The sequence below is a fragment of the Rhinatrema bivittatum genome, chromosome 9 (genome assembly GCF_901001135.1).
Source record: "Rhinatrema bivittatum chromosome 9, aRhiBiv1.1, whole genome shotgun sequence".
Taxonomy (NCBI): Eukaryota; Metazoa; Chordata; class Amphibia; order Gymnophiona; family Rhinatrematidae; genus Rhinatrema; species Rhinatrema bivittatum.
The window spans coordinates 169,475,745-169,503,416 of NC_042623.1; the positions used below are offsets into that span (position 1 = coordinate 169,475,745).

The 27,672-nt window shown below is 44.5% G+C and overlaps 1 protein-coding gene across 8 annotated transcripts in view; it reads left to right on the top strand.

Moving 5' to 3' along the window:
* ATG4B (autophagy related 4B cysteine peptidase) overlaps positions 1-27,621 on the top strand; it is a 120,756-nt gene extending 93,135 nt beyond the window's left edge. For 5 of the 8 annotated variants that reach the window (XM_029616354.1, XM_029616347.1, XM_029616350.1 and 2 more), the window contains 4 exons: positions 459-604; positions 1,574-1,630; positions 10,940-11,033; positions 24,082-27,621. In XM_029616354.1, coding sequence (XP_029472214.1) covers positions 459-604; positions 1,574-1,630; positions 10,940-11,033; positions 24,082-24,155 — 371 coding nt within the window. In that variant the 3' untranslated portion in view covers positions 24,156-27,621. The remainder of the gene's footprint in view (positions 1-458; positions 605-1,573; positions 1,631-10,939; positions 11,034-24,081) is intronic. The other 3 variants (XM_029616349.1, XM_029616351.1, XM_029616352.1) reach the window with 1 other exon arrangement.
* The last annotated feature ends 51 nt before the right edge of the window (positions 27,622-27,672 follow it).

Sequence of the window (27,672 nt, forward strand, 5' to 3'; positions counted from 1 at the left end):
TATCAGCTGCTACTGAAGATTATGCTCTTAACATTTACATGGTAGACAGGCTCTCGGTTTAACATCTCGTGCAAAAGATATCCCTCCCAGCAGTATTGTGCCTCCTATTGCCATGCTGGGGCTCAGATAGAAGAGACTTCTCCTTAGACCCCCTAGCACTGCTTCCTGAAGTCCCCAGTGACCTTCGGAGATCTCCTATCCAAGTATTGCCCAAGCTTGCCCTGCCTCACTTCTGAGACCTCATGGGATAAGAGCCTAACGGGTGTCTGGGATTTTGTGTCCTCAGATATGCTTGGCCCATTCTCATTCCCACCAGTTTCTCTTTCTTTGACTGTTTTCCTTGTTTTTTTTCTGTGGGTAAGAAGCTGGTAACCTTCTCTGGAGGGATGCCTGCTCCATCCTTGCCTTTATAAGTGTGAGTCTTCTGCCTGTCTAATCTTCTTTTCTCCACCCCTTAGGTGAGGAGCTAATCTATCTGGACCCCCATACCACACAGCCAGCGGTGGAACCAAGTGACAGCTGCTTTATCCCAGATGAGAGCTTCCATTGCCAGCACCCACCATGCAGGATGAGGATTTCTGAGCTCGACCCATCCATTGCAGTAGTGTGTATCTTCTCCCTGGCTGCACTGCTAAAGTGATGCCATCTTTATATGTACCATTTCAGTCTTTCTGACCTTCGGGGAGAAACTTTCTCACAGTGAAGTGGAGGATTAGATTAGCAGTTAGAGCAGCAGGCTCTGATGAACAAGGGAAGTCAGGGTTCAAATCCTGCCATTGCTCCTTATGACCTTGGGCAAGTCACTTTACCCTCCATTGCCTCAGGTACAGACTTAGATTGTGAGCCCTCTGGGCACAGAGAAATACCTACTGCACCTGAGTGTAGCTCACTTTGAGCTACCAATGAAAAGTTGTAAGTTAAATCTAAGCAATAAATGTTTCTGGCATTGACTTATGGTACTGGAGCCTTCGTGGAGTTTTATGGCTGGTACTGTTCAGCACTCTGTAAAGCAAGGGTTTCTAAAATTTGACTGTGGAAACCAGGACTAGATTTTTAGTCCTTAGGTTTCCCTCCGCCTTATCTTCCTCACTTCTAAGGCTCAGATATAGGGTGAACAAGCTGCCTCTCATTTCTCTTCTGGCCCTTCCATCTCTTTCCGCTCCACCTCACCTACCTATCCATTTCCCTCACACCAAGCCTGTGCGAGTTGCAGCATAATGCTTATGCTTCAAAGCCTTTAGAAGTCACAGCCACCATGCCTCATGTCAGGTCTGTGTGAGCTGCAGCCACAGCTGCTGCTTTGTATTCTGTGCCTGTGCAGGCCTCAGCCACCAATCCTTACCCCAAGCTCTTCTTCTTTCCTGGGCTATGTCCCTTCTTCTTCTTCTTTCTCCCCTGCACAAATAGGGAGATGCACCCCTGGTCTGAGACCCCTACCCCCTGCTGTAGACTACAGAAGCCTGAGAAATGCACCCGTACACCCAATGCTACTATACATACATATATTGTAAAATTTTTAACCAAACTTTGCTCTGGAAACTGTTTTGTGCTTCATTTTCTTCATGTCTTTCAGGGATTTTTTTGCAACACAGAGGAAGACTTTGAAGAATGGTGTCAACACATTCGAAAGGTGTGTACGTCCATTTCTGTGTCTGTGTGTTCTGGCGTCTGTGCCGGTCCTCTTGGATCCAGGAGGAAATTCTATTTGTTCAACATAATTGAGTTAAATGTGATGGCCTGATGTTTTCTTTCTATCAAACTGAAAAAAAATGCTTGTTGTGTGTAACTTTGATAATGTGTATGTTCTCCCTGTTTGGTTGATGAATGGCTGTTGATTGTAAAAAAAAAAAAAAAAAAAAAAAAATTATCCATAAGAAGATTTCAGTGGAGGTGAGAAAAATTGAACTTGGAGTTTAAAGCACACCAAATGTTCTTTTATTGCCGTCCCCCTTTCCCTCATCTGAATGAGAAGCAGGCACTGTATGGACGGGTCCTTAGATGTGTGGATGGGATTCCATGTTTGCTCACATGAATCGCTGAGTCACATGTGGGTCGCATGATCTGCATCGTGTGTGTGCTGTTAGAGGATGTTTCTGGAGCAGTGGATCTTAACCGTTACCACATCGAGCCACTGAGCCTTCCCAAATGCCTCACATAGGTTCTGACTCCTCTTCACTGTTGCTTATTTTCCCTTCAGCAGCTTTGGGGTAAATGGCTCCTCCCCCTTCTGGTTTCTCTCTACTTTTTGGGTGAGAGGATGGGTGAGTACCAACAGATGGGCCCCACCTGGTCCCCACACTTCAGTGCTTCAGGGAGGAGGCCATGCTGGCTGTCTCGTGAACCACTTTTCCCTGCACCTCCCGCTCCCCTGGGCTCACGCCTGTTCCAGAGGTTTCCGTGCATGGAGAGCTTCCTACCTGCTGCCTGTCATTTTTTTCCATTGTTGAAGCGGGAGAATGCTCACTAGACAGCTGCAACCACCATACCTTTTTCTTATTTTTCTGCCTCTCCAGGCATTTTTTATCTGCTTTTTAGCCAGGAGTTTTTATTGTATTGCTGTGGTGTCCCTTGGGTATCTTTAAACTTTTAAGATTTTTTTTTTTTTTTATTTTGCTGTTGCCATCTCAGCTTGGTGCCAAATATGGAGCTTTAGCTCTGTGACCCAAGCTCAGATATTATGGCTCAGTCAGACTTTCTTCTCCGATATCATCTTTTCTCCAAAAAAACATTTCAGCTTTCAAATTTGCTTTGCTGATCTTTTGCTTTGTTGATCTGCTGTTCTGAGCATCTTCAGATGGTGCCCCGAGAGATCCACAGAAAACGTTGATCCCAGATCATCACAACAAGTGCCTCGTTTTTCCTGGGAGGAGATCATGATGCCTCTGGCTGTGGCTTCTTGTTTCCAGATATTATGCAGAGCAGTTCAGGATAGGCTCTGTGAATGCCTGACCAAAAGGTCTGTCTAGTTAAAGCTGGTCTTGAAGTTTGGAAAAATGGCTCAAGGAATCTGCTCAGGTTGTACTGGGGGGCTAGGGCGAGTTGAAGTAGCCTTTAACTGCTTAAACCTCCTCTTCTGAGGAGAAACAGAGCCCGGACCAAAGATTGCTCCTACTCGAGACACCTGAAGAACCTGATTAATGAGCCAAAGTGAGCAAGCATCGAGTGCCCTATTGGTTCATGATGCTGAAGGTCCTGAAGTGGTTGAACGTCCCCATGGTCTAATACTGCTGCATCTAGAAGATCACCCGGCTTCCCACGTCGCAGCTGGTCCATGACAATTTGCCGAGCACAGTGAGCTTGACTTCAAGAAATGGCTGCACACAGGCCAGTGCAACCGAATGAGGCCCCCTAGCTGAACCTGCAGCCCTCCAGTACATTTTCAGGCTCCTAGGCCACCTCCCTGCCCCTTCCCTGACATTATGATAATTAAAATTCAACAATCATGAGGACCCCACCACAGCTGTGCATCGGGAGGACAGTTTTCAAAAGCCACGTATGTGGATAAATACCAGTTTATCAGGGTAAAAGGATTTCTTTTTAAATTGCCCACCCTACAAGAAATAACGTAAACATGGTTTAAAAGGAAAGTATGTTTATACTTTCCCTTTGGGAACTGGTACAAAGCCCACAGTAAAAGTACCTGCAGATATTGCCCCAAAGCCTACAGTTTAGAAAATTGCCCCCACACTTTTAAATATTCAACTTTTCTGTGTGGGTGTGTATGTGTGCAATATACAGGTATGTTTCAGAAATCGTCTTCTGATGGCCATGTCGTCTGTGATTTTTGGGGGTAGACTGCCAAAAAAAAAAATAAAAATCAAGGAATACATAAAAGGTCCATATTCAAAGGGTTTGTCCAGCTAAATTTGGGTCTTTGCCGGACAAACCTGGGGTTTTAAACATTCTTCCCGCTGCTGCCTAGATATGTTTTGGCTAGGTAATGACTTCCCCCAGATAAAAAAAGAGGCTATGTGGAGGTATTTTGGGGAGGCGGAACGTAACTTTAGCCGGGTGGTACTGATATTCAGCACTATCTGGGGTATGTCTGGTCAGGGGTCAGAGTAGCTCTAAATTTTACTCGGGTAACTTTAAACCTAGCAGGTTATATTCTGAATATAGCCAGTTAAGTACCAAAAAACCACTCTCTCAGGCAAGTAGGCCCGATTTCCCCCCCCCCCCCCAAAAAAAAAATTTAAATGTCGTCAGGTGTAGCGCCCTTTCCCACCAAAATAAAGTCAGGAGCCATAGTAGCCTGAGGTCTCCCCCAGATATCTAAATAAAATGCCTGGATCTGGGGCCCCTCCCATCTCATCCGCGACCTCCGGAAACTCCCAAGACTGAGCTGGAAGGAGCCAGTCTTATCCTGCTCATAGCCAGCTCAGCCCTTGGGGGGTTTTGGAGAGGTTGCGAAAGGCCTCTAGACAGACAGAAACACATTCGTGCTGCAGCTCCTCCTTGCCTGTCTTCTCTCTTCCTCTACATTTCCTCCTGAATTCTGTTGCTCTTCTCTGTGCCCTTCTGCCTGGAACAGACTTCTTAAGTTGGTGCGTCTTGCGTCCTCACTGCCCATATTCCAATCCACCTTTTTAAAGCTGCTTTTAAATCTTAAGTACTTCTCTCCAATATGCGTCCTACGGATTCTTGTTTGTCATGTATGTTCGTCCTCGCTGGATTGTGAGCTCCGTGGAACAGTGACCCCCAGGGGACTGTCTCTTATGTGAGGCTGGCGCTTCAGTGCCCCTCCTCTTCCTCCTTCCCTATATTACCAAAAACCATAAAGAAGCCGCGCGCTGGCCCCCCCGCGCCTCCCTATTCCCTTGCGCAGAAAAAAGCTTTCTGCTGCCCACAGCCCCCCCCCCCAGAACCCCTTGCATAGAAAAAAAAGTTGCCCCATGGCCTCCACCCCCTTCTCCAACTCCCAATCCCCTTGCACAGAAAGAAGATGCCCGCTGCAACCCCACCTCCCAGTGTTCAGAAAGAATTTGTGCCCTGCCCTGCACGCCCGCCCCGATCCCCATACATTGTTTAAAAAGAAAAAAAAAAGACACAGCCCATTTCCCTTCCAACCCTGACACCACCCTCTAGACCTCTGAAATCGCTCACAAGCCGAACAGAGGAAATGAGGTGCTCGGCGTCTTCCCCCTTTGCACCTGCATCGCATGACAGGAGGGAAAGAACTGGATTAGGGAGTGAAATGTCTGTTGCAGAACCCACTAGACGAGGATCTTCTCTGTCTAATAACCCAAAATCAAAGATTGTCATTCTAGCTCAATGCAAAGTCTTTGTCCCTCACAGCGGGATTTTTTTTTTTTTTTTTTGAGCGATTGGCAGTTTTGGATCAGCTGAGGAAGCGTCTCTGTCCTGGCTCCTAAGCAGGCGCTAACCAGGGAGGCCTATGGATTTAAATGGAGTTTTATGCCTGATGTGAAGGCAGATTCTTTGCTCCTGCCTCGCACACAGGGACTGCTTGAGTCCTATCAGATTCCGGCTTAGTTCAACTGGTACCTACCACAGAGCTGCGGGGGAGGAACCCCGATTTTGGTCGGTCTTTAGATATCTGATTCATGCAGGGCTTGCTTCACTCGAAGCCTCTCACAGAATTCTGGGGCACTAATACGAGTTTAACTCTGTCCATGAAAGCCCTCTGCGTTTCTCATCTCTTGTGAACGCAAGTATCTGACCCAAAATGGCACATTTTTTCTTGGTGGTCACTTCAACTTGCAGAATTGGTGAGCTCCAGGCCTTAGTATAGTGGCTTGTCTGCACCCGTCCCCAATTCCACCCGAAGGTGGGTATCTGAGTGCCAGAGCGGGTGTGCAGAGCCTGTGGCAAAGCTCTCAGAGCGGTTGCCTCCTGTTCCTCCCCGGAGGTTGAACACCAGGAAGGGGTATCCCCCCTCCCTTGGAGGTTAAGCACTTGTCCTCTACTGTAAGTCTGTTGCATGGGCTTTATTGCAAATCCTGGCCTGCCAGCGGAAGAGGAAGTCATTTGAGGTTGGAACTTCCTCCGACGGGCCCCTCTTCCTCTCCCCTCCCTCCCAGCAAAGGACGGGGCCTTGCCGATTGCCATCTTAATCACTTAGATGGTAACTTTCAAACTGCCGCGCGGACGCATGTGCACCCACTCTTGCCGGCGTGCACACACACATGCGCCGATTTTTATATCGACGCACGCATGAATCCTGTCTCGAGCGCGTAAGGGGGGGGGGTGTGGAATTTTAGTCTGTACAGGCGGCAGCGCAATCTGCTCATTTCCCCCTGAAAAGGAGCAAACCTTCTAAACCCCCTACCTAACCTGCATCCCTTTTACCCTGCTAGCCCCGACCCCTAAAACCCTGCTGATTACCCTAGATTTTTTTTTTGTTTTAATATTTATCCCGCGGTCCGTAGCAGCAGCAAGTTACGCGGTCGTTGCATCCCGGCGCGTGCTTCTGCGCAACACTGACTTGCTGGTGCTGTCCCAGCCCGCCCCTTTTTCGCCAAACCTTCTTTATCCGGGAGATATGTGCTTGGCTGCGGGCCTCTTAAAATCTGCACAGCCCGCACGCATCCCAGTCACAAGCGTATCTCCCGGATTGGGTACACGCAGGGCTTTTAAAATTCTTCCTTTATATTATATTCTAGCTTTCTTTCCTCACCTGCATGCTTTTAAGAGAGACGTTGCACTTTACACATTGGTTTGCAAGAGAGCTGTTACCTTCTCTCTGAAGTAAACTAAAGTCTTTAGAAAGTTCATCCAGCTTTTTTGTTTCTTTTGACAGCCTAGGCCTTCCAGAGGCAAGATATATTGTTTGTAGGCCTGATGTAATAAGGTGCATAGTAAAAGTGTGCACTGAAATTTAGCATGCAGTTTTTAACCCGCACAGTAAAAAAATAAATAAATAATTGAATTCCCGATGCAGGAAGCAAATGGCATGCTGATTCTTCAGGAATTAATATGTGCGCTTAAACTTTTACATAGGCTGAGTGCACATTTTAACCAGAACTGGGGATAAGAAGCTTTCTATTTTCTGCCATTTCCCTCCAAAATAAAAATAACCTCCATGCTCACTCCCCCTGCAATCGTGGCCATGACTTCTCTCAGCTCACAAGTCATCTTTGGTTTGCAAAACAGATGGATTTGTGAGCTGAGAGAAGCGGTGGCCACAGCTGCAGGAGGAGTGTGCACATCAGCTATTTTATCCTGCTTCCGCTGCTGGCCGACCCTCTTGCCCAGAAAAGGGGGAGCAAGATTCAGCCTCTGCCTTCGGCACTGGGGCAGAGAAAAAACTGCCTTCCCCTTCCTTTTCTAAGCAGAAAGCAGGCTTTTAAGTGCCCAAAGTATGTTTTCTGCACATAACAATAACTTAATCCCGCCTCTGACTAGAGTTAAGTTTCTAGTGCTAACAAACACAAGTTTGCCAGTGCATCTCTTTGCATTGAAGATTAAAAGCTAATGGCAGTATTGACATGGGATGTGCATGAGAGGGCGCTAACCCATATGCACATTTTTTTGCGCACTGAACTCTTTGCTGTATCAGCAGTAAAGCTTGCACACTAAGCTGCATGCACAACTGTGGGTTAAACTGTGCACTCTGCCGAGCGCACCTTATTACATCAGCCCCTTTAATTAGGTAGAGAGATTTCATTTCACATTGATACTCTGGCAGTTCTGACCTTTAAAGGGCATGTCACAGTTTGTACGGTCAGAGCAACGGTAACATGGAATAGACTTAGTTTTTGGGTACTTGCCAGGTTCTTATGGCCTGGATTGGCCACTGTTGGAAACAGGATGCTGGGCTTGCTGGACCCTTGGTCTGACCCAGTATGGCATGTTCTTATGTTAATGGCGACATCTGTTGCCAGTTTATGCATTAATTTTCAATGTAATTTACACACATAAAATCCAGTTTTATACACATAAATGGTTGTTTTAAAATTGACAAATCAGCAAAAACTGCCCTTTAGTTATTTGAATCCAGGATCAGAAATAAAACAAGATTCAGAAAAGAGAATGGTCCTGGTCATTTATTTCAAAGCAATAATGAGCATAATTGTGCAAGTGCTTCTTATGTTTGTAGGACTGCCACAACATCAGCTAATACACAGTATGTACGCTGGATATTAACTAGGTCCACTTTTATGTATTTTCTTTAGCTTTTTTCAATAAATGGAAATAAAATTGAATAATGTCCAGATTGTTTAGAGCACATTAATGAACCTCCCCGGCTCGGCGCGTTGTGAATGAGCAGATAAATCGTTAGTATAAATAAATACATAAATAGCAATACTTAGTTTCATGTATTGAACTTTAAAGGCAGCCCTGACATGGATCCAGCTTTTGAAAAGTGTCTGCTTCAGGGTGATTTAAATCCTTTATAAAGCTCACTCGGGGTCAGTTCTTCGTGCGCTCAGCGTTTCTAAAGCCTCTGTAAAACATGGAAGAAACCGGTGAGTATAAATAGGGAAACGGACATGAAATCAGTCCAGGGGTGGATTGGCCTATCGGGGGGGATCGGGCATCCGCCGGTGGGCCGGTCGCTCTAGTCACGTGGTCTGCCGAACGCGGCTGTGACAGAGCCACGCTCAGCAGACCACGTGGTATCTCCTGGGCCGGCCGGAGCGGCGAATCCCTGGGCCGTTCGTCATCGGGAATCCGCCCCTGAGTCAGTCCACTTCGCTGTAAACTAGATTAAAGAATACCAGTTGATGATCTCATTAAGGCCCTCCGGGGCTACAAAACCCAAATAAAAGATCCCAAATTATTTTATTTTATTAAGGGACGCTTGACTATCTTTGCCCCGGCAAGGTAAGCCCAATTGCTCCAAGGGAAATTTTCCATGTTTTCCGTGAACACTGTTTACAGGTAAGCAAACTTCCTTTACACATTGAGGGGGTCATTTTCAAAAGGATTTACATGCATAATCTCCAATTTTTGCATGTAAATTGGCTTTTGAAAATGATTCAGGGAATGTGTGAGGGAAAAGTACCTGCATAACTCAATTAAATGTGTGCTTTTCCCTGCACTTGCAGTAGTCCTTCCAGAGGGTGGAAATGGGGCAGAGAAAGGCATTAATGCGCAAACCTTTGATTTTTGAAAGCATGTGCTTAAGTGTTCATGCAGAAAGTTACACCTGCTCTGGAGCAGGTGTAACTTCCTGTGCGTATGTGTACGCATGTACTGGGACAGATGCACATTTTCAAAGCGGACTTAAGCACATAAACCCTCTTCACAGGCTGTTTGAAAATTACCCTCCCTGTCTACATATATTTGTACAGAATCTGTATACGTCTAAACCATGTATCTATATTTGTATCTGTATCCTTGGGATGGAGGAGCAGAGTGTGCATCTCTGCAGTAGAGATGAGGCATAGTAGATGTGTACATCTGTGTTCGTAGGAAAGGAAGAGTATGTGCACATATTTAGCCAGCAAGGAGATGTAGATACATGCATTTGTATTTACTGAGGGAAAGGGTGCATATCCGCATCTCTGTTAATCAATATGTGCCTGGATTTGCTAGGGAGGAAGGGTATGTGTGCACCTCGTCAATGGGGAGGAAAGGTATTTGAATTTGTAACCTTTAAGCGGGCATAAATGTGTATGTTTGTATATGAATGCCTGTACCTCTCTATGGGGCCGATGTAATAAAACAATGTTAAGAAATTGCCCAGATGGCTTTGCATGCGATATTGGCACTGGGCATCCCAACTTGGGCACAGTCTTGCGTACATGGACATTTTGGTCACACTCCTTCCAGTTTCAAGTAGTTATCTCCTTACTCCTGTTTTAAAGCAGGATTTTTAGGTTAACTCCTTGGACTGAGGTGGAATAAAAGTTACATTGTTCAGCTGTAAGTTCCAGCCCCAGAGAACTTACACTGGAAATGTGAATTTATTATACCTCAGACCCAGGAGTTAAATTTCCAGTGTAAGCTTTCTGAGGCAGCCACCAATCACAGGTTTTCTTTGTTTTCCTGAGCAGCTGCTCAGTATTTGCACACAGTGCTAAAGTGTGTTCTGTTTAGCTGTCAGTGCCCACCCAGACAGCCCATGCTTTGCTCATCTAGCTGTAGGCACCTTCCCCAAAGAGCTTATGTTTTTATTTGACTTGCCATTCCTTGTCAAAATGGCCATGAATAAGTGAATGTGCCCACAATATGGGATGTACAGCTCGAATCTCACATGCAATGCTATTTTGGTATGGCATGGCAAAAAATATCAAGGCATAAGGATTCTAGAGCAGACACCTTCAGCAGAACAGTATACACTCTGGTGCTGTGCATCCAACTTTGGCATCCTGTTCAGTTGTAGGTGCTCCCCCTAGAAGAGCGTTTATGCTTTGTTAAGCTGGCAGTAGGTATCCATGCCAGAGAGCTTATGCTTTGACTATACTTTCCATTTTTTGCCAAAATTGCCTTGGATGCAATAATTTTCTCTCTGGGGTGGGCATATTCAGTTAAACAGTCGACATATACAGTGATTGTGTACTGTTCAGCTGTAGGTACCTTCCCTGAGAACTTACACTGGAAATTAAACTCTTGGGTCGAGTTGGAGTAAATTCGCATTTTTGGTAGCCAGAGTTATTAAATAGCTGGTAAAAGCAGCTAGGCAGTACCACACTGGGAACAACAGCAGCTTAAAGAGAATGTGCTTTAAGCTATCTAATGCACTTCCCTGCATTGTTGGGTAATAGCTAATGCCTTCTTTGGTATCGAATTTGCTTGCTCATTTTAGCACTGATTTTTACTCCTGGTTTAGCATGCATTTTTTAGGGGTTAAAACTTCCTGTTAAATACCACAGTTAATTTACTGCAGAAAAGTGCATCTAAAACAGGAGTAAAAACCTGCACAAACATTAGCGCATCTTATTACATCAGCCCCAGTATGCCTGCAGAGACTACAGATTGTTGCATGCTGTTTAAGGAGCCACTGTTCATAGCTTTCTTTTTCCATGGACAGCTTTACTTGATCCGTGAAGCCCTGCCAATGTTTGAGCTGGTAGACCATCTGCCCTCCCATTTCTCCAACCCAGATGTGCTAAATCTCACACCAGGTAATGCCTACTTTCAAACCCAGCAACAGGGAGCATGGCAATATCCCAAGAGGATATTATGCAGCTGTAATTCTACTGATTGAGCTATGTTACCCAGAATCCCAAGATAAAATGAAGTTAGTGCAACTTCAATTAAAGTTAATTTATTTTTTGTAATATGTTCCTAGTTAAAAGAAATTGAGTGCTTTGCTTTATAGAAGAAATAATTCAGACATGCCAGAGGATGAAGTAAACTATATGAGGTTGATATTCAAACATTACTTAGCTGGATAAGTAGGACTTATCTGACTAAGTGACAGCTGCTGAATATCTGACTACGTTCAGTGGTCGCCACTTAGCTGGATAAGTCACTTATCTAGCTAAGTAGTTAACCAGATAACTCAGGGGTGGGGAATGGGCAGATCTGGGCTGCATTACTTATCCGGCTAAGCAAATATTCAGACTTATCCTGTTAATTTAACTGGATGTTAGACCTGCTCAATAGGTATATGCATATCTGGCTAAGTAGCGGCAAACATGGGAATATTCAGCAGCGTAGCCATGCTGCTGAATATTCCATTTAAGTTAGCTGGATAAATCATTGAAAATTGACCTCCATGTTTATAGAAAATACTTTACTAATTGCAAACTGACTTTTCTATCCCAAAAGAGTATCTTCATTGGGGCTGCAGTAACAATAAAAATGTGCATTTAAATACTATCCTGTGCAGTTTCCCTTTCCTTTCCACACTCTGCACCCGCCGATGCCCCCAGGATGTTTGTCTCCTCCTAATAAATGTTGAACTGTTTATCCAGTTTCATTCAAACTTCTGCTACAGAGGATTGAGCACCTGTGACCCCCAGTTCACACTTTCATGACCCTTGGATATCCCTGACCCTTAGAATCCCTGGTTTGGTTTTTTTATTTCCTGTAGGGTAACAGGCCAGTTCAGTTCTGTTGAAATCTTAGGGACGTTAGAGCACATTGTGCATTTTGAAACTGCCCTATTGGTTAGTGTCTATGGTCAAACCAGTAAATTAGGCATAACATCGCCATGTTATCTTTTGTTTCCTTTTTTCCCATAGACAAGCAAGAATCAGCCACACAAGTGGGCAATGTCACCTGATAGCGGCAATGCAATACATTTCCTCAGTAGCTATGGAAAAGACAAAAGGCTTTTCACGGATATGCACAGGACGTCCCACCAAGCCACAGTCATGCAGGGCCCCTCATTCCTCATTTATTTATTCTATGCCGGTGTTCGATTTTACATATCACATCGGTTCACATTTAACATGGGGTGTGCAAGAAATCGGGGGTTTCCTTTTGTCTGATACAATGAACATTTGTAACATGGAAGTGGGTAAGAAGAGAGAAAAAGGTTAAACAAAAATCAAAGCGGGGAACTCCTATCTTACAAAAGTCAGGCGCAGAAATTATATTTTACAATTAAAAGAGGAAAAAAAAATCAATGTCTTACAATGGTCGGGAGCAGAAATTATATCTTGCAATTGAAATGTACAATAGAAATTATATACAATAGAGATTATATCTTAAATGGATGGACGTCCGAGGTCACGGCGTGCGCTCATGCGCCTTTGCTGCTTGAGCGCCCAAATTGGACGTGCGTTCATGCACCTTCGCCGGTGGGGCTGCTGGAAGCCGCTTTCGCCACCGGCTGCCCCTGGGAGGCAGGGGAGCCGTGGTGCGCGCCTCGGGAGGAGGAGAGCTGCTGGAAGCATGCAGTAAGTTTACTTTTGTTACAATTTCTATTTGCTTTAATAACATGTCGAGTCGATTTTCGCCCTGCGCCTTGCTTCGGGAGGGGGGGAGAGAGGACTGGCAATCCCTGATGCCCGAGTGTAGGAGAACCATCCACTTCCTGGTACCTGTCATTTCAAATGACAGGTACTAGCGCACCCAGGATACTGTATAGCGCTCTATACAGTAAAATGGATTGCGCTTCATGGACGCGCTTTGGACGCAGCTTGCATTTGCATGCCATTTAAATACTGTATCGAGCAGTATGTGATCCGTATTGTGCATGCGGCAAACGAGGGTGCGCCCGGCACTACCACACTCTTTCTACCGTGTCCTTACTGTATCGGCCTGTTTGGGAGGAGCTGTTGGGCGGGGAAGGTGGGGGGGGAGGGGCTGGGTGTACTGACTGGTTATTGGCTGGGCTGTGGGGGTTTGGTCTGGTGTGGGAGTTGGTCATGTTATTGCTGCAAAGGCTTTATGAAATAGCCAGGTTTTAAGTTTTTTCTTGAAAGATTGAGTTGACGGATCTGTTCTAAGTTCAGTGGGGAGCTTGTTCCATAAGGTAGGTCCGGCAAGTGATAGCATTCGTTCTCTTGTTAATAACTTGTGTGTTGCTTTCGGTGACAGAGTTTGTAGGAGTCCGGTGTTTGATGATCGAAGGCTCCTTGGTGGAGTGTGGAGGTGAAGGGGTGTAGTTAGCCAGTTGGATTTGTTGTTTTGAAGAATTTTATGTACAATGGTTAAAGCCTTGTATTGGATTCTTTGATGAATGGGCAGCCAGTGTAGATGTTTGAGTATAGGTGTGTTATGCTCCGATCTTCTGCTGTTGGTGAGAGCTCTGGCTGCGGCGTTTTGAAGGAGTTGGATGGGGTTGAGGGAGGATGCTGGGAGACCTCGTAGTAGGGAGTTGCAGTAATCGAGTTTAGAAAACAGGAGGGTTTGTAACATTGTTCGAAAGTCTTGTGGGTAGAGAAGTGGTTTAAGTTTGCGTAGGATCTGGAGTTTGTGGAATCTGTCTCTTAAGATGTTGTTGATGTGTTTTTTAAGTTTATTTGGCTATCTATGATGATGCCTAGGTTTTTTTTTTACTGAGGAGAGTAATTGGTTGTTTGTTTGGTGTGTGGTGGGGTCTGGGCTAGTGATGTGATGTTGGACCTGTTTTCTTCTGCTTTATGAGAGAAATCAATGTATTTTTTCATGGTCAGGCCTCCTCAGCTGTCTTCTTTTCCCTTTAGCATGCCACAGTTAGGATTTTTGGCACTTATTTCTTCTCAGTGCAGTCTAATTTGTGCACCTTCGAGTGGGCTCCTGTTGCGCTCGTGGCTGCTCTTCGCCCTTGCTCCGCCCTCTCTACCTCTGTGGCGATTCCCTCCGGGTCTGATGGACGGCTTGCTGTCACGGCATCTCCATGCCGCTTCTCCCCGGCGTCCTCTGACCGGCTCGACACTGCGGATCTGCCATGTTCCGGATGACGTAGGGCGCGCGCGCTCCGAAGTATGTACCAGCAAAGGCGCGAACCTCAGGGGCGTCCCCCTATATTGATGTCATCCGCTTCCAACATAAAAGGTCTTCACTTGCGCTTACGATTTGAGTAAGCAAGGATTGATTGCGGGGATTCATCTGGACCCGCTTCTCTCTACACTACTCTGCCTCCTCGGACTTACCAGGGGTACCTGCTCCTCAGGGGCCTCGCTTTCTTTTCTTGATTTCAGATTGCAGACAGGAACCGGTACTCGCTCCTCGAGGGCCTATGTTCCTGAACACCCAGAAGACTCACTATTGCCTGGAAGCTATCGCAGGTTCAGACATTTGTGAGTTACTATTTCAGATTACAGATAGGAACCGGTACTCTCTCCTTGAGGTCCCATGTTCCTAAATACACTGAAGTTTCTCTACTGCCTGGAAGCCATTACAGATACAGACAATTGTGAGTTACCATCGCTCTCTCAGAGCTTTCCCTGGAACCAGGTACTCGCTCCTCGAGGGCCTAACTCTTTCCAGCTACTGAGCCTTCTTAAGAATCGGTGAGGTAGATTTTAAAAGGGTTACGCGCATATGTTATGCGCGTAACCCTTTCAAAACCCCCCTGTGCGCGCCGAGCCTATTTTGCATTCAGGAGCTGAGCACAACAGACTGCTAACTCTCATCTCATCAGCATAGCAGATCCTAACAGATTGCTAACTCCTCCCCCCTGGAGGAGCAGATTGTAACAGCTCCTTCCCACATTTTTCTTCACAGAGATTTTGAATTTTAAATTTGCTTTAGCTGTTTTCCTCAGATGTAGGAGCTGCACCAAAGAATCTCACTCCACCTCAATGCCAAGGTCAATGCATAGGCCCCAGAGAATACGTTTAGAGCTCTGCACCCAAGAGGGATTCTTCAGGATTGAACTGAGATCTGAAGAGACATAGCATCGAGCATTATTGAAGATTTCAAAGCACTGGCATTGCCTCCTTTGGTGCATCAATCTGAGGACAGAGAGATTGTTGCTGTTTCAGTCTTCCATCCAAGAAACCTCATGAACAGGATGACTATTCAGAGGCTCAGCAGCACCATTCTCTAGGAGTCCAGTCTATGGCCATCAGTTCCGTGGTTACCAAGAGGATATCCTGTCCTATTGAGGCTAATCAGATATTGTTCTCAGCAATATTTGAAGGAGTGTTGGGTAAAACAACCCTCAAGGCTTTCACTAAACCTTGACAAACAGTTACAGGTGCCAAAACCAAGTAACTCAACACCAGTTGTAGTGCCAAGTGAGCAGGTTCTTAAGACTTGCACTATGCACCAAGAAGATCAGCACCAACATTGGTGTCTTGACATCAAGACTCAACATTGATGCACATTGCCTCAAGTTGAAGTCAAACAGCATTGAATGAAGAAGCTTCTGTTGTTGGCCATTGTTCAACCTTGATGCCTGAAAAGTCATCATGAAACCTTATGAAGCTGTGATTTAAGGGTCAATGCCTTATCTGACATCAGTTCCCCTTTTCATTTCAGATTGAGGATTCATATATTTTTGCAAAAAGTATGTCTGTAGATTCTGGTTCTGAGAGAGAAATTTCTTAAGACTTCTGTTTTGATCCTTCTTATGCAAGGAATGTGTCTCCTCCAGAGGACCTCTCCTTCACAGCCTTTGTTCAGAGAATGGTGGAGACTAATCCCTTAGAGAATGAGGATGAGCCCACAGTGTTACTAAAAGCTTTCTCAGATTTCTTGATGCCCTCAAGGAGTCAGTGGTAGGGCCCATCCACCAGTGCCTACAGGATATATAGAAGAGAATGTGAGAGAACCCACTCTTAGAACTTACTGTTGGAAAGAAGGCAGACATTAAATACTGTGTTTAATCTGCTCTAGAATTCAACAAGGTCCAGGCACCATACCAGTCTCTGGCTGTTGAATTTTACCTGAAATGGCCTGAGAAGTGCAAGGCTCACTGCTTGGTGCCCCCAAGGCATGAGTCACGTATTTTAGATCTTTAAGAAAGACAGTTCTTTCAGGTTCAGCTCCTTTATAGCGTCCCATCAGATTTTCTTGATTAAATGGTTGCATTCCATCTTGGAAGGGGCAAAGAAGTTTTCTGAGTTTTTCCCTCCAGAGAAACAAGATTTTGTGAAAAATGTTGTTCATTTGACATATGCTTACAAGACTGCATCTAGAGCCACCTCCATGGCTATTGGTGCCTGCAGACTCTCATGGCTGTGAGATAGGTTCACAGATATGCCCTGGAATAGATAAGAACATAGGAAGAGCCATTTTGAGTCAGCCTAAAGGTCCATCAAGCCCAGTATCTTGTCTCTGACAGTGCCAGTCCCAAAAAGTAGATCCAATTTCTTGTTGCTTACCCCTAGCGACAAGTAGTGGGTTTTCTGGAGCCACCTAGTTAATAACTGTTTGTGGACTTTCTTTCCAGGTACTTGTCAAAACCCTTTTTAAACTCTGCTATGCTAGTTGTCTTGATCATATCTTCAGGCAATGAATTTCATAGCTTAATAGTGCATTAAGTGGAAAAGTACTTTCTTCAGTTTGTTTTAAATCCTTTACTTGTTAGTTTCAAAGAGTATTCCCTAGTCTTAGTATTGATTGAATGGCTAAAAAACGCCATTCCCTATTTATCCCACTCATCTATTTTATAAATCTCTATCATTTATTTATTTGTGTATTTATTATAGTAATTTATATTCCATCTAATTTCCAGTATACCTCTTCTGGGTGGATTACATATCTCCTCTTAACCGTCTATTCTCCAAGCCAAAGATCCCTAACCAGTTTAGCCTTTCTCTTGTAAAGTCAAGAAAGCGGTAGATCTGATAAAGGACCACTATTCCACACTTAAAATGGTCTCTGTAGGCATCAATTATCTGCCTTCCACTACAAGGAGATATTGGAGTCATACAGCAAGCAGTTTCTTTTTTTCCTCAGAAAAAGAGTTATACTCTGTCCACTTGTACCTGGCAGCAACTTTATTTCCAAAATGTATATGTCACATCATATATTTATATGCTGCAGATGAGCACAGGGTCTTGCCTTAGTGACTGCAAAAACTCCAAGATCCCCACTGCAATCTGGTCAAAACCAGAGATGGATTTTTTATTGGATCCAGAGTTCATAGTCAGTGTCCCAGTCTCCATCCCAAACGATCTATCTGTAGATGGAAGGTGGAAATTTTACAAAAGCCACTGGCTCCATATAGCCTCTGTCTCTTAGTTTTCCAGATTATAAAGGAAGATTACAGAATATGACTATCTGAAATCCTTTGAAATCAAAGGTGTCTTTTTAAATTCCCTTCCACACTAAGAACTGTTACAAGTGGAACTCTCCATTTTACAAACCACCGTGGGCAAACTGGTCCCACTGAAGAAAAGCATGTAGGAATTTTACTCAAAATGATTTTATGGTTCCCAAAAAGACAAAAGGATTCCATTCTATCCTAGACTTATGGGCCTTGAACAAATTTCTCCTGAATGACAGGTTCAAGATTTTCCTGGATGATTGTCTATGCTGTCTGCATCTTAAAGATGTCTATACCCGTATAAAGAAACATCGCAACCACAAGAAGTAGGGGATCCATAAGCACCAGCATTCCATGTTGCCCTTTGGCTTTGCATTGGCTCCATGTGTATTCACAAAATGTTTGCAGTCGCTGCAGCATTTCTACACAAACTAGGTATTCCCTACTTGAACAATTGGCTGGTTAAGAGCACATTTTTGGTAGGGGCAAACAAATCCATGCACATCACCATCCAGATGTTGGAGTTGCTGCATTTATCATAAATTATTGCAAACCATGCTAAGCCTATCACTTCAATCGAAGCTTATTTGGGCTCTGCTAAGCACAACTCGGGCAAAAGTCTGCTTTCCCATAAACAAGATCACAGAATTAATGTTCACTTTGAAGAGATGTTTGTAAAGTCAGCATAGGACCTGAGACATGTTGAGAATATTGGGTTATATGGCAACAACAATTTATATTACCTCATATGGCATGTCTCCATAGGAAACAAGTCCAATGGACACTAAATTTTGAGTGGAAATAAGCTACTCAGAACTGAGATATTGCATCTTTGTCATGGGTCAATTCAGTAACCCTCCGTTTTGGTGTTTTCTTCATGCCAATCTGGCCAAGAGATTGCCCTTCTAAATTCTTCCTCATCAAATTATACTACAATGAATTCCTCCAATGTGGGCTGTGGTGCCCATACGTAAGGGCTTCACATGCGGAATTCCTGGTTTGTCCAGGAAAAGAACTATCGCTTCCTGGAACTAAGGGGTGTGATGAATGCTCTTATAGCCTTCAGAAATCAAATGGGCAACAAAGTTGTCCTAATACAGATAGAAAATCAGATGGTCATGTTCTACTTAAACAAGTAGGAAAGAACAGGTTCACTTCTTCTGTGTCTGTTGGCCATCAAACTGTGAAACTGGGCCATCTTTCATGGGATGACTCTAAGAGCCTGGCAGAAAAAGAAAATATCCTGTCAAACAGACTGTGAGATTTTAGACCCCTATGAGTGGTTCCTGAATCAGGAAGTGGGGAACAAGATTGGAGTTTGTGACCTAGCTCAACAGGAAAGACGTAACTTTAAGTTCAGAGGATCAGAGGGTAGACTAGCTTCGGACACCTCTCCTTTCATTGGGGGACAGGTCTGCTGAATGAATATCTAAAAATATTTACTAAAATTCAGAAGAGACCAACGAATTATGATACTTGTAGCACTTTCTTAGCCAAAACAGATTTGGTTTCCAAACCTGCAGGAGTTTTTCATAAAGAACCCAATCAAGATGGGCATTCCACTAACTGTGATCATACAGAATTAGAAAATGCTATTTTTTCCAAAATCCAGTCTCTGGCCCTTGCAGTATGGATGTTGAAAGGGATCTTATTAGTTCCTTTGGATTCTCTGAGGTATCTGTCATTGTGGCTTCTAGAAGGGAATCCATCAGAAAATCTTATGGATTTAAATGGAGGAGATTTATCATCTGGTGTGAGGGTAAGGCCTAGATCCTTTGAATCCAGTCTCAAGACAAATGCTGTTAGGGTACAACTCAATGTAATTGGCATTTATCGCTAATATGTAGTAGGAAACCTTCGCCTAATCTTTAGTTGTCAGATTTATATGTGGATAGCTTCAGGTGAAGCCTCCCAATAAGCCACCTGCTGTGTCATGGGACCTCAGCTTGGTTCTTACTCAGCTGCTGAAGGCCCCATTTGAGCTTCTAAATTCTTATGGGCTTAGGTATCTGACACAGAAGGTCATGTTTTTGGTGGAAGTTACTTTGGCCTGCAGAGTCAGTGAGCTCTAGGTCCTAGTACCTTTATTTATTTATTTAAAGAGTCTTCTATACCGACATTAGTCAAAACATCACATCGGTTTACATTGAACTAAAAGGAAGGAAAGGAAATTACAAAAAACAGGGGAGGGGGGGAAGTCTGCATTAAGTTTCATCATAATAGGGTTACGCATATCTCCTAAGTTTCCACCTTAACCATTCCATGTTCCTGCCAATTTTTTTCTTTAGGCCATGTGCTCGTAGAGGTTAATAAGTTCTGCATAACATGGATTGCAAAGAGAAGTTATCTTCCACCACAAGCAGGCCAAAGTTGATCAAAGGTCCACCCAGTATTTTGTTTCATTTGATCCCCAACAGGTCTGAGATTGATGTAATTGATTGTAATTGTCTAGCTATCACTAATGTCTTAGGATTACTCCTAACACCCACTCAGTATGAATCGTTGAGACACATGGAAGGTCCTGCCAAGCACTGCACAGGCCTTACTTGCACCTACACCTGGGCATGTTCTCCAACCTCTCACCTATTAACTGGATTCCTACTTGCCACAGGCTATTCCTGGGTGATTTCTAGGATGATGTGTCTCCACCAAACCCAGGGATCATACAAGTGCCAGAGATAACGCCTACAGACTAAACAAAAAATATTAGGATTACCCAGCGACTCACTTCTATGGGTTACTGATCAGCTAGACACTGGGCTAACAATCTAAACAGTTTAGTAGCAAAAAAAAAAGGAGATACAATGACCTAGAAAATATATAACTTGCAAATAACAGGCAGTGAAAAGAAAAAAAGTAATTATGCAACTAACACTATCTAATTAAGTTTTACTGTAAATAGCCAGTGTCTGGAAAGTTTGGTAGCAGCCTGTGTCTGTGAGCCAAGGCTTAAGATTTCTGGCAAATTCTTATTCAGCTCACTTTTGTGTTGACTCCATAGAACCAATCATAACCCAGAGCACTGGCTTCCTAACCAATAAAATGGCAAAACTGTTAACACATTTACAGAACATTAGTATACCACATCCCTCAGGATGAAACCGAAAAAACAGGTAGATCGGGTAATGAAGAAAGTTTAACCCCTTCAGTTCTGGCTGACACAAAGGAAAGCCTCCCAGCTGACAGGAATTGCAGGACACTGCAGAAGTCAGGATGTAATTAAGAGTCTGCAAACAAAGGAAGTTCTCACTAGCAGATGGCAGATGTCCCAGAGGCACAACAGGGAATCACAACAGAAAAACATAAACCCCATTTCATCACGCTAGCAGATTTCATCTCCGTTTGTTAAGCCCAGGCAGGTCTGATCCTAGATGCGTATATCAAGGGTCATAAATGGGAAATTTAAACTGCAGGCTGCAGGCCAGATGCGGGAGAATGTCTCTGCTTATCCCATCAAACTTTCCTTTCCCTTGGCTGGATCAGCTTGGAACAAAGTGAACTTTTTTCATGCCCATATGAGGTGGGTTGGCAACACAGCAATTGCTGCAGTATAGGCAGGAGTTCTATCTCCTGCCAGCAAAGGAAGACCCATGTGGCACCATCACAGCAAATGCAGAAGTGCTAGCATGGTTTCTAACTGCAGCTGGCAAAAGAGAAAGCTGCTCGCAGTGCCGCTGCACATGTGGAAGTGCCAGTGGAATTCTAAGCCCCCCTCAGCAGAAGAGGAAAATGCCAGGATGAGCGGAAAGGAAAGAGGGATATGAGGGATGAGAAAGGTAGAGAGAGTGAGGAGGAGGGTGAAAGGAAGATGAGTAAGAGGGGGAGAGAAGAGAAGGGTTTGACTGGGATGAGGAGGGGAGGCAGTGTCAATGAGGTGAGAGGGTGAAATAGGGAAAGGGAGTGTGAGGGGAAGGTGAGAGAAAAAGAGGAGAAAAGGGAGAACAGGTGGAGGAGAGGGAAGTAGAGAGAGAGCATGATGAGTGTGGGAGTGTGCCATAAATACCCCTCCTGCCCAGTCATCCAGCCCCCGTTTCCCTAGGGGCAGATGCAGAGGGAAGGGGTAAGGTTTCTGGCATTCTCAGTGATCTGTGATGTTGCAGGTGGACCTTTGCTTAAAAGGTTTGGGGACCCTTGCTCATACACAGGCCGATACAGTACAGTGCGCTCCGATGGAGCGCACTGTTAGCCTGCTCTGGGACGCGTGTTTTCCTTTACCCCTTATTCAGTAAGGGGAGGAAAACGTGCGTCCAACCCACGGCACCTAATAGCACCCTGAACATGCAAATGCATGTTGACGGCCCTATTAGGTATGCGTGCGGGATACAGAAAGTAAAATGTGCAGCCAAGCCGCACATTTTACTTTCAGAAATTAGCGCCGACCCAAAGGTCGGCGCTAATTTCTTCCGGCGCCGGGAAAGTGCACAGAAAAGCAGTAAAAACTGCTTTTCTGTGCACCCTCCGACTTAATATCATAGCGATATTAAGTCGGAGGTCCCGAAAAGTAAAAAAAAAAAAAAAAAAATTTTTGAATTCGGCCCGCGGCTGTCAGGCTGAAAACCGGATGCTCAATTTTGCCGGCGTCCGGTTTCCGAGCCCGTGGCTGTCAGCGGGCTCGAGAACCGAAGCCGGCAAAATTGAGCGGCGACTGTCAAACCCGCTGACAGCCGCCGCTTGTGTCAAAAAGGAGGCGCTAGGGACGCGCTAGTGTCCCTAGCGCCTCCTTTTACCCGGATCTACCGTGACACCTAATTTAAATAGAGAATCGCGCGCACCGGCGAAGGGCCGGGCGTTCGTCCGCTCTCCCGCGGACTTTACTGTATCGGCCCGACTGTTAGAACCATGGCAGTGTTAGTGGCTCATCTGAGATCAGCCTTTGTTGAGATTTACAAAGCTGCAACATCAACTTCTGCACATTTACATCCCTCTTGTGTTGAGCCAGTGATGCTTGATGAGGCAGTAGGTTTGGTCAGTCTATCCTCCAGGGTCTCTTTCAGGGGTAGAGCTTAACTCCAACCCCCAAAGGTTTATTATATTATTTTGGGTGGACTTCTATGTAAAAATAAATCAAAACATGTTACTTGCCCTTTGATGGCTTGTTGCTGTTCTTTTCTCCCCTTTGGTGTTGGAAGACATAGTAACATAATAAATGATAGCAGATTAAACATCAAAGTGATGCATCCAGTCTGCTCAGTAGCGATTCATTCATAGCCCCTAAGCAGGGATTCTCAGTTTTGTAACTGATGTGTCCTGCATTTCTACTGAAAAACAAAGTTGGTTACCTGTAATGGGTGTTCTTCCTAGACAGAAGGACAATCAGCCTCACAAGTGCATGACAGCCATTACAGGTAAGCAACTTGGTTTTCTCTCTACTAGATTTTGCCACTAACCCTTCAGCAGACAGCTTGCCTAGATGGCTTATGGGCTCTAATTGGCCCTAGGGCTATGGGGGGGGGGGGGTCATGTCCTCTGAGAAGCTTCCTCTGTGCCACTTATTGGTTGACAGGGGTAGTAGAAACCATCTTCTCTCCCCAGGCCTAAGTGCACTACCTGTTCAGTGCACACCGGCTCTATCAACATGAAGAGGAGATCGGAAGCTGGACCTGAAGTGCTAGAGTCTGAGCCATGGGACTGGCCCAGAAATGCCCTTTTGTAGTCTGTACTGCCTTTTCTATAAACGTATAAGCTTTCTTTGCAAATAATCAGATCTTATACTTTGAAAGGCTGCCAAGATGCCCTATGCAGCAAGAAAAAAAAACAGACGGCCTGATATTCAGTGCCACTTATCCTGCTAAGTGGCGGCTTTTGAATATTTGGTTGTGTTCAGTGGCTGCCTAAGTAGTGGGTGGGATGGAGACATATCTAGGAGGAGCTACTTATCCAGCTAACTTGGCCATATAATTAGCGATAAACTTATCCAGCTAACTCAATCCAGGTATACTCAACGGTATGGCTGTGCCGCTGAATATCCCAGCTAAATTAGCCAGACAAGTTTGGTTATCTTCCCTAGCCAGCTTGTGTTTGAATATCTACCTCAGAATAAACCCGGATTTTAGGCTTGTCTGTGCTTTCCAGTGCATATTACATTGTGGCCTTCATTCTGGTATGCATGACCTTTATTATTCCCTTTCAAACTTGCAAAGTCATTTTCCTAATGTCAATAAGATCTGCTTTGGACACAGAAATATTTAATGGCAAAGTGACCCAAGGGCTAGAAGCAAAATTGTCTGCCCAAACGTCAGTCGGCTCATTGCTTCATTTGAATATCTTCTTAAACACTTACATTGTCTGGCTCCATAGGAAATAAGGGAGGAAAAACAGCAGCCAGATTCATAAGGAAAACCATTTATTAAAATAAAATAAAGCCTAGCGATGGCTTAATAAGGTAGAAAAGAGAATGAACATATTTCTTGTAAGGCAAATAGCACTGGCTTTGGGTGAGAAATGGTATTCCACCTTTGCTGGAGCCTTGTCTAACCATGGCTCACTTTACAGGTGCTGAAATGTTTGACTGCCTCTAGACCTTCCTACAAATATTTTGGACACTGCTAATCATAGTTATCCTGATTTTTCTCTTGCAGACTCATCTGATGCAGACAGACTAGAGAGATTCTTTGATTCTGAGGATGAAGAATTTGAAATTTTGTCTCTTTAAAAAAAAACCCAACAAAACAAAAAACTAAAGCGAAGAAAAAAAAAAAAAGTAGCTGGACCTGAACTCTACAACCAAGTGCTATGGGTGTGAGACGATAGAAAGCCTGTGATCATACATCATGAGACTTGGCCTTGACTATGTCCCAGCATCCTTTGTGGTCTCAGCTGGAAACACTTTGTTGGCATTTTTCCATTTCTATCACAAAACTTTGCTCTCTCGGTCTCATCATGATGGATTTGTCAATGACAAAATGCTTGGACTGACCCTAACTCTACATGTAGGCAGATCACATGGTCCACTGGCAGCCTATTAGGATCCTCTGACTGGAAGAAAACCTTCATGTTGACTTGTCCCACAATTTGTTTTTCTTCTCCCCAAGACCTAGAACTAAGTGCTTACTTCATTGTTATTCTGTGGAAATGCTTCTGTTTATCATGGGCTACACCTCATGCGGGAGGCTACAGTTGAGTAGAACCTCTGTATCCCTCGATACAAAACCTTTGCTGCCAAGGGTTTTCTGCTTGGAAACACATGGGCACCTTGGGTTTTATATAATCATTGCTGACCTGGGAGCAATAGCTTAATAGAGGATATTGTCTCAAAAATGAAACTGGAACTCTTTTAAGAATGGCAAAAGAAGAAAAATCGAAAAGCAGAGGGCCATTTTTTACTGTTAGATTTCATTGTGGTTGGTAAACAGCCATGCTAGGTATCATTACTCATCCTGTGAATGACAAGTTTGTAAATGTGTCTGACAGAATTTGCATAGTTCAGTGCCCTGATGCACTGAAAAAATTGTTTCAGCAGTGTAGAGGGACTGATAATACTTTCAGTCATATCGAACCGCTGCCAAAAGGGAACAGTAAAAGATGCTGCAGTTCCCTTTCTGTCCCAGGGAGAGTTAGATTTGGGAAGTCCCAGACAGCTTCTACTCTACCGTGCTGAGATGACACGAGCAGAGGGACGTGTAATGATCTTTGTTCTAGGTCTCCTATTGGCAGAGGTAGGAACCTGTCAGAAAAAGCTGCCTGTTTGTTTACCCACTGAAATCTTGGCTGGAAACATACCAGGCGAGGAGGAATTTATTTGTGGTTTGTATCTATGTATATCTGCTTCTTTTACTCCTGGCAAAACTGTGGGTAGAGCTCTTTCAAATGTGGAGCAATGTGCAACCCGAGTTACAGTTTTGTCGCTCTAATGCTTGGATTAGGGTAAATATCAGTGCTAGCTTGTCCCTCTCTGATAGTCTTGGCTCTATATTCCATGCTTCCTAGAGCACTGTTGCCTCTAAATCCCTTAAGGGCAGATTTAGTTTACTGTTTATTTTGTCGACCCATGTTGTATAGTAGCTAGCCTGGTAGGTTATCTGTTTTTTGTTTTTCTCCATGTTTTGACGCCCCATATAATTTCTGATGTGTGTTGGTCTAGTTATTTTCTCCTGCACTGAATTAGGTAATATTTCAGTTGGCAAAGGGTCAAGGCCTAGAGTCCTTATTTAGAGAAAGGGAGAGGACCATTATTGTATCCATTAATGGGTATATTTTCAAAAGCCTGCTGAGCGGGGAAGTAACCAGGTGCATATATCTGGTGATCTCTAGCCAGATATTCAGCCGCACTTACCTGACTAATAGTGCAATTGAATATCTGACTAAAGCTAATCAGTCAAAATTTGACAGTATAGATTTGCCAAATTGAGCTGGTTAGTGCTTAAAATCAACACTAACTGGCTAAGTACTCTTTAAAAATGTATTTTTACAAACGCCCACAATCGCTTCCTGCTGCTGAATCAAAACGAGGACGTGCCCTCTTTCCCCTGTCCAGCCAATCATTCGCCCCCTCCCTTCCAACTCCCAATCAAAAAGCTCAAGTGCCTCTTGCTGATTGCCCATCCCTCTCCCTCTGCTCCTGGCTCTCAATTGAAAAGATCAAGTGGTTCCTGCCAGTCACCTGTCTCCTCCCTCATCCAGCTGGGGGGGGAGGGAAGTCCGTCCTGTCCACTAGGCGTGGGCTGACTGAGGGTTGCTGGGGCGTAAAGGCTGGGAGTCGGGATGGCAAAGGGATTATTTTGGAGATGGGGGGGGTGGGTGATGGGCAGGGGTATGATCTTTTTTTGAATGGGAGCAGGGCGAAAAGGAAAGTCCTAATTTATTTTCCTTCAGACCATATCCTGGCCCGCCCACAAGTTGAGAGGCTAAATTTAGCCATTGACTGAAACAACTGAATAAATGTAGCTGCTCACCCAAGTAAATATTTTATTTCTCTATGTAGAATTATGCCAAGAGTTTAATCAGAAATTCAAAACCTTTTATAATGCAAAAAAATTTGAATATTTAGTTGATTTGCTGTTCAACAGAGTTTAAAAAAAAAAAAAAAAAAAAAAAGGTATACTTGATTAGACTTTCTTCTCTGCATGCATAATGTGAGTTGAGTTGATGAGATGCTGACCTTCCAGCCTTGTATGTGCATCTGTAGAGAATTCTGGATATAACATTAAGAACGGAATCTTCTAAGCCAGTGGTCTTCATTGTAAGGTCCAAGAACCAGCGCTGGCTTCCATTGACCCTAAGTGCAGCTCCTTGACTCTCTCTTCCCCTAGCGCACACTCCACCCCCCCCCCCCCCCTGGAGGTTTACTGCTGGTGCTGCTTCCACGACAGCTGCTTTGTTCTGTCACTGAATTTGAGTTGCAGGATTCTCCAGCTCGCACACTATTCTCGCGTGCCTGTGAGAACAGCATGGGAGTTCAAGCGTCACGTGGCTCAAACTTGGTGAGAGCCATGCTATTTCAGAGGTGGCACTGCAGCAAGCCTCCAGAAAAGGCGAGGTGGGGAGAGGAAGGTGTAGGCTGACTGGTGGGAGAGGTGGGTGCGAGTTGAGGCATGCTGGAATGGAGCTGGTGGAGAGTTTGGGCAGTGGAAGGGGGAGGAGCTAGATAGAGAAAGTGGGGCAGAAATGGACTGAAGAGTAGAGAAAATGCAGGGGGAACCAAACTTTGTTTTAGTTACATGAGGGCTCCCAGCTCATCTGAGCAATTGGGCCAACCCCATCATCAGAGGAGAACATTGAAACCCCCCACCACATGCTTCCCGGGTTTACCAACAATAGTCTTGGCTTGGAAAATAGTGACATTCACTGCTGTAAGCATTTAATGGTTCCTATGTCTTTGTCTTCTCCATTTTACATGCCCTTCTGTGGTGGTCATTAAATGCCTGGTGCCGCAGAACTTTCAAAATGCATTAGAACTAAAGGAAGGTGCTCCAGACCTGTAGTCTCCAAGGGGTTAAATGGGGGTGGCAGTGTGATGTAGGGCCAGGTAAGGTTGCCGAGTGTGTTGTGTTTAATTGGGTTATTGTACTTGCTGCTATCTTTCTCATATGTACTCGGTTCTAAAGTGGGTAAGAAGAAGCAGTGCATTCAGTGACTTGTTTAAAAAAAAAAAAAAAAAAAAAGTGTCGCCTCATACACCAGACCGTGCTGTTCTACAAAATAGGAGAGGGAGGGGTGCATAATGTAAAATT